Source organism: Crocodylus siamensis, chromosome 2, assembly GCF_052110815.1.
Source record: "Crocodylus siamensis isolate JL-2025a chromosome 2, ASM5211081v1, whole genome shotgun sequence".
Classification (NCBI taxonomy): Eukaryota; Metazoa; Chordata; order Crocodylia; family Crocodylidae; genus Crocodylus; species Crocodylus siamensis.
The window spans coordinates 167,370,017-167,375,808 of record NC_143396.1 but is presented as its reverse complement, the minus strand read 5'-3'; the positions used below and the strand labels follow the sequence as shown (position 1 = coordinate 167,375,808).

Sequence of the window (5,792 nt, the reverse complement as noted above, 5' to 3'; positions counted from 1 at the left end):
CTGAAGGCACAGCAACACTTTATAACTTATATAGGCATCACTTTTATTCACCAAGTGTGCATTTATAGTGTTTTGACATGAAATTCCCAACAGTGGGAGGCAAACGGAGTGATGGCTTTCAAAATCCCACAATCTTCATTTTCCCTTCCAAGGTGCCAGGTACTGTTCAGATAGTTTTGTAACAAGACGACAGACAGTTGCTAAGGGGCTGGGCCCATAGAAAAGTATTCTTTTAGAGTTTTGTTGCGTGGTTTTAACCAACCAAGAAGGAAGTATCTGTTTTGGTTTGCTTTACTTTGTTTTGCTTTGCTTTGCTTTGCTTTTTGGCATTTGCTATATTTGGTTCACAGTGCAAAGATTTACTAAGGGGTTAAGAGATGCTACCTATTTTTAAATGATGATGTATATTCTGTAGAACAGAAGGTTAACTAAAAATTTCAGTGCCATAGTCAGAGATGCTGTCAAGCAATGGTAAAGTGGAGTGGGAAGGGACTGAGCACCAGAGAACAGAGGTTTGAGGTGAGAGCCATTAGTTCAATATGGAAATTTATGGTCCCTGGCTGCTACTGTCACTGTACAAGCTCCTCAGGCAATGCCAGTATGGCACACTTTCTAAACTGATACCTGGAATTCAAATTCTGCTTAGTCCATCCTAGTTACCCTACTGCTCCAGAAATGAATTCTTTCATGGTGCATAGATCTATATGTTAATATAATTGGAACTAGTACAATAATATGGATGTTAGGAGCAACAGGTTCAAAGCAGTCATTTAGTAACTAAAATGGGACAGGGCTATTACTTTATATTTGCAAAAATAATAATTTAATCAAGCAATACATTATTTTTATTATGTTTATTGTAAAATAATATTTTTAGTTAACACTTCTGCTTTTCTGCTTGAAATTTGAACATAGTAGTGATAATCCTGAAATAAAGTCATTTTGAACAGCTATATTGAACAAAAGACTTATTGACTAGTGAGATCCCCAAAAAATGACTCCTATGTGAATCTAGCCCAAATATAACTACCTATATTCTTTTATATAGGTCATCTTTTTCACATTGCACCTATTTATGACAATCAATTCTTCTTGAAATTTAGTCTTTCTTCCCTTTCTTCACAGATGAACTCTGCTGGAAAGATGAGAATAGAGAATAGAACCCAGGTGTCTGAGTTCATTCTCTTGGGATTCACTGATCGCCCTGATCTGGAGATATCTCTCTTCATCTTCTTCTTGTTGATTTATCTACTCACGCTGATGGGCAATCTTGGCATAATAGTACTGATTAATGTTGACCCAATCCTTCAGTCTCCCATGTATTTCTTCCTCAACAATCTATCCTTTATTGATATTTGCTATAGCTCCATCATTACCCCCAGAATGCTGTATGATTTCCTTGTAAAAGGCAAAAACATTTCTTACTCAGCCTGTGCCATCCAAATGTGGTTCTTTACACTCTATGCTACAGCTGAGTGTTATATCTTGGCAGTGATGGCGTATGATCGTTTCATGGCAATCTGCAAGCCTCTGCTCTATACAGTTGCCATGACCAAGAGATTTTGTATTCAGCTTGTGGCTGTATCTTATCTCATGGCCTTGGTAAATGCCCTTGTCCATACCAGCTGCACTTTCAGACTCTCATTCTGTGGCCCTAATAAAATCAGCTCTTACTTTTGTGACATTCCTCAGTTGTTGCATCTCTCTTGCTCAAGCAACTACACGTCCCAAGTGGTACTCTATGTCTTCTCATCTTTTGTGGTGGTAGGGAATGGAATGATTGTGCTCATTTCTTATGCCTATATTGTTACAACCATCCTAAAGATGAGATCATCCACAGGCAGACACAAAACCTTCTCCACTTGTGCCTCCCACCTGGCAGCCGTTGTGCTCTACTATGGGACATTGACCTTCATCTATGTCCAGCCTGGAGGGATGGATGCAGTGGAGCAAGACAAGCTGGTCTCTGTGTTTTACACTATTGTCATCCCCATGCTGAACCCATTGATCTACAGCCTGAGGAACAAGGAGGTGAAGAATGCCATGAGGAAGCAGATAGGCAGATTTTTTTTCCTTTGGTGACCACAGTTGTATGTATTCACTTGGTGCCAACTGCAGTTTTCCACCTTGAGCCCAGCAAGTTTCACAGACTAAACAGTACTGGAGAGGGTCAGCTATTTATACATTTTAGTGATTTAGAGATTGACATTTTTGGATAGGGCAGGATATAAATCTCTTAAATAAATAAGTGTAAGAAAGATGGTGATTTGCCTAAATACTAGACTGGGACTTGGGGAGGCCAGTGTTCTAATGGAATTTGGGGGGGTTGCTTTGTAAAATTTTCAAATGCAGCTGAGTGGTCAAGGCAGTTTAGAAATTGGAACTGTGATGTATAAGTCAAATGGGCAATTCTAAAAAAAGTTACCCTTTTCTCTCCCTGTGCATTTTTTGTTGTTATTTGTAACTTTTCTCCTTTTGAGGTAAATTTTGAGTTTAAAATCTCTTGATGCATATATGTTATTCAGATAATAGAGTGATAGATATAGAACCAATTGCTATGAATGTCATTCCCTCTAATACAGTCTGTAGAAGCCCTCGTGCATCTCTTCTCCATGGCAATGTAATATGACACATTCATAGTGGAAGGCATGTGTGAACTTCCTTTCTCTTTTGCACCTAAACCATGTACCCAAACTCATGTGGGATGATTTATATGCATCCTTAAGTGCATTCTTCTCCCTCTCCTTTAGAATCTTTTGGTTCTCCAGTGTCCAAAACTGAGCTATACTGGACAGTAACCTCCAAGGAGGTCCAACAGGGTCAGAAGACAGGATTCAGAATTCTGTGGCTAGGGATATCAAGGCAAGACCAGGAGCCCAGGGAATGGTCAGGAGTGAGGGTTGGTACCATCCAGCCTGATCCCCCTCCTCCTTTATGGGGCTGAGCCCAGCTGGGGTCATCTCCCATTCAAAGACCACATGGTGGGCAAATGAGTGGTGAGTGGCGGCTCAAGTGGGCAGCCCGACTTCTGAGGGACCCAAGTTAGAAGCAGGGGCAGGGGTCCATGGTCACAGCTGGTGTCATTAGACCTACTCCAAAAGCCCACTGGGGAGCTTGACAGGGGACCACAGGGAGCTAGTCAACAGGTGGGGCTGGAGGCAGGGCTGGGGCTAGCAGTTAGGTGGTGGATGGCTGCCAGATGGTTGCCAGATAGTAAGCAGGACTGGAGCCCTGGACTGGGCAGCAGGCAGCTACCAAGTGGCCGGCAGGGCCAGGGATGGCGCTGGATGGCAAGCAGCATGAAAGTGACTTCCAGGGCCAGGGTACTGTCCAGCACCCAGTGGTCTAGCTCCATGGTTTCCACTGCCTGTGCCACAATGGCAGCCTGCTTCTCCTGCACCTCCAGCATCCTCTTGACTAGGGCAATGTACCTCTCCTCTAGGGCAAAGACCTAGTCTTGGAAGGTGAAGTCCTCTTGGTCCCTCTACTACTCGTGCACGACATCCTAGGCACACCAGGTCCCTAAGCTGCTCCTATACCATGGTGACCAGCTGGTTCAGCAGGAGGGTGCAGCCTTGAGTGCAGTATTAGTGGAAGCGGCATATTTGGAGGTCACCAGCCTACAGTGGCAGTGTCTCTGAAGGTGCATTCCTGGTGGTGTCTGGTGCCTCTCCCCCGCATGTATCTGCTAGACCTATAAAGCAAGGGCAGAGAGGTTCTTTGTGACAGTTTGTAAGATTTCAAAGATATCATGCAATGTACTGAAGAGGTGTTTGGTGCCTGGCCTCAGATCAGGGGCTGTTCACACACAGGTGCTTAGTGACCATGGTAAGGTGGCCAGGAAAGCCCTGCCATAGGCAGCCACTGGCTGAGCCCCCTGTCCCACAGGGGCAGGAAGTCTTTTTGGCACTTGTCACAGGCAGCCTGTTTCCCTGATCCCCTACCCAGCCTGGGCCAGGACTGGCTTCTGGCAGCAGCTGCCATGGCTGCTCTGGACCAACTCTCCCTGCTTCTCTTTCTGTTGGTCAGGCAGTTTGCTCCCATGGCACCAAGTCTGTGCTGGCTGGGGTCAGGGGTTGAGGGGCTCCCGCCTGGCTGGGATGCAGAGCTGGTGATGCCTCCACACCCCCGCCCCCCAGCAGGCCTCTCCATCCCTGGTCTGTCCTCCCCAATGCAGGTATATACCTGAGTTGCTGAGGCAGGTGCTGGCCTGAGCTATCCACATTGAAGGATAAGGACAAGGAGAGCACACTGCTGCTTCTGGCCTAAGGGACCCTTCTCCAGTGAATACTCCTCAGGAATGACACACATCAGGGGCTCTGGCAGCTTGTTTTTGCTCAAGTGGATGTGTTGCCAATGGGCTTGGTCCCTGGACAGTCCAGCTCTGGCATTCAGAGCATAATCCTGCAGGCAACCCCAGACTGGCAATTATGATACATCATGTAGACTCACTAAGTCTGCATGGCCTTCACCTTGATGTGGCACTGCCTCCTGGAAAGATCATGGCCATGCTTCCACATGTGAGCCACCATCTCCTCATAAATGTGAGAGTTTGACTGGGTGCCCCAGCCAAACTATCTCTGAACTTCAGCTTCACCCCAGACCACAATGAGATTGGTAGTCTCCCTTACTGCCCAGCTTAGGCCCCAAGCTGCTCTCCCTATAGTCAAAGATGCTGCCATTACCAAAGCTGTCTCTGGCAGGGACTCTGGATGCTGTCAGATTTGGGCATATACCCACAGCAGATGGGTGCAATGCCCAGAGGCCAGGCAGCTGCAGGGACATATCCTTAGGATCAGGCCAGTGGCCTGCAGGGCTGCTGGAGCTAGCACGTGCCTGCAGCATGGGGAAATGGTGCCCATGGGATAGAAGGCAGTTGTCAGGCCTATGGGTCAGGCCCTGCTGCAGTCAGTACATGCCCACTACACCAGCACACAGTGCCCAATGGCAGGCATCAGCTTGCCCAGGACCCATGGGTCAACCCAGGGTTCTAAAGGACAGCCAGGGACTGATAAAGAGCCATCCCTGCCCTGTGGCTAGATGGACTCCCAGCCATGTTGCTCTGCCCCTTGCAGGAAGCTGGCCCCGAGCTAGTCTGACTGACCAGGAGCAAATTTCCTCCCAGTCAATGTCTACACATACATTACTCCACATTAAATACAGGTAGTAGTTTTAATGTGCATTAGCCTATTGTACTGCACAGTAGCTCAGTTTACAGTTACATAGTGATGCTTTACTGCCCAGTAGTTTAATCTACTGTACAGTAAGCAGTCTCGTGGTGACACGCCTAAGAAAAGTTAAAGTAGCCTCAAAACCGTTCTGTCTTATAAGAAGCATGAAACCAGTTCCGGGTTTTCCTGGAAATTAGGAAAGCACTAAAGTGGCTGATTGTCACCATTGCCGCATCCCTCAAGTTCCACATAGTGTTTATCTAGGACAGGATTGGGCAATTATTTTGACTGGAGGGCCACCTAACGAGTTTTGGGGACCTGTCAAGGGCCACATCCATCTCTGTCTCTTGATCTTTTTTTCTTCTCTTTTCTTCCCTTCTTTCATTCTCTCTTCTTCTCCTTCCCTCCCCACCCCTCCCTCTCTTTCTCTCTCCCTCCAGAACGTAGTCAAAGCTATAGTTCACCAGGAGCCCTTATGTTCATCTGTGGACCCTCACAGAAGTCCACATTTGGGTCCACAGCTAAGTGTTGGGGTTCCTGATAAACTATAGCTTTAGCTGGGTTCTGGAGGGAGGTAGAGGGAGATAAGGAGGGAGAGAAAGGAGGGAGGGAAGGAGTAAA

General features: G+C 46.6%; 1 protein-coding gene across 1 annotated transcript; it reads left to right on the top strand.

Moving 5' to 3' along the window:
* The first annotated feature begins 1,143 nt into the window (after window positions 1-1,143).
* Window positions 1,144-2,082, top strand: LOC149871137 (olfactory receptor 5J3-like). Its single transcript, XM_090034572.1, has one exon. It carries the CDS (start codon window positions 1,144-1,146, stop codon window positions 2,080-2,082), a length of 939 nt encoding a protein of 312 aa, XP_089890698.1.
* Window positions 2,083-5,792: the final 3,710 nt, after the last annotated feature.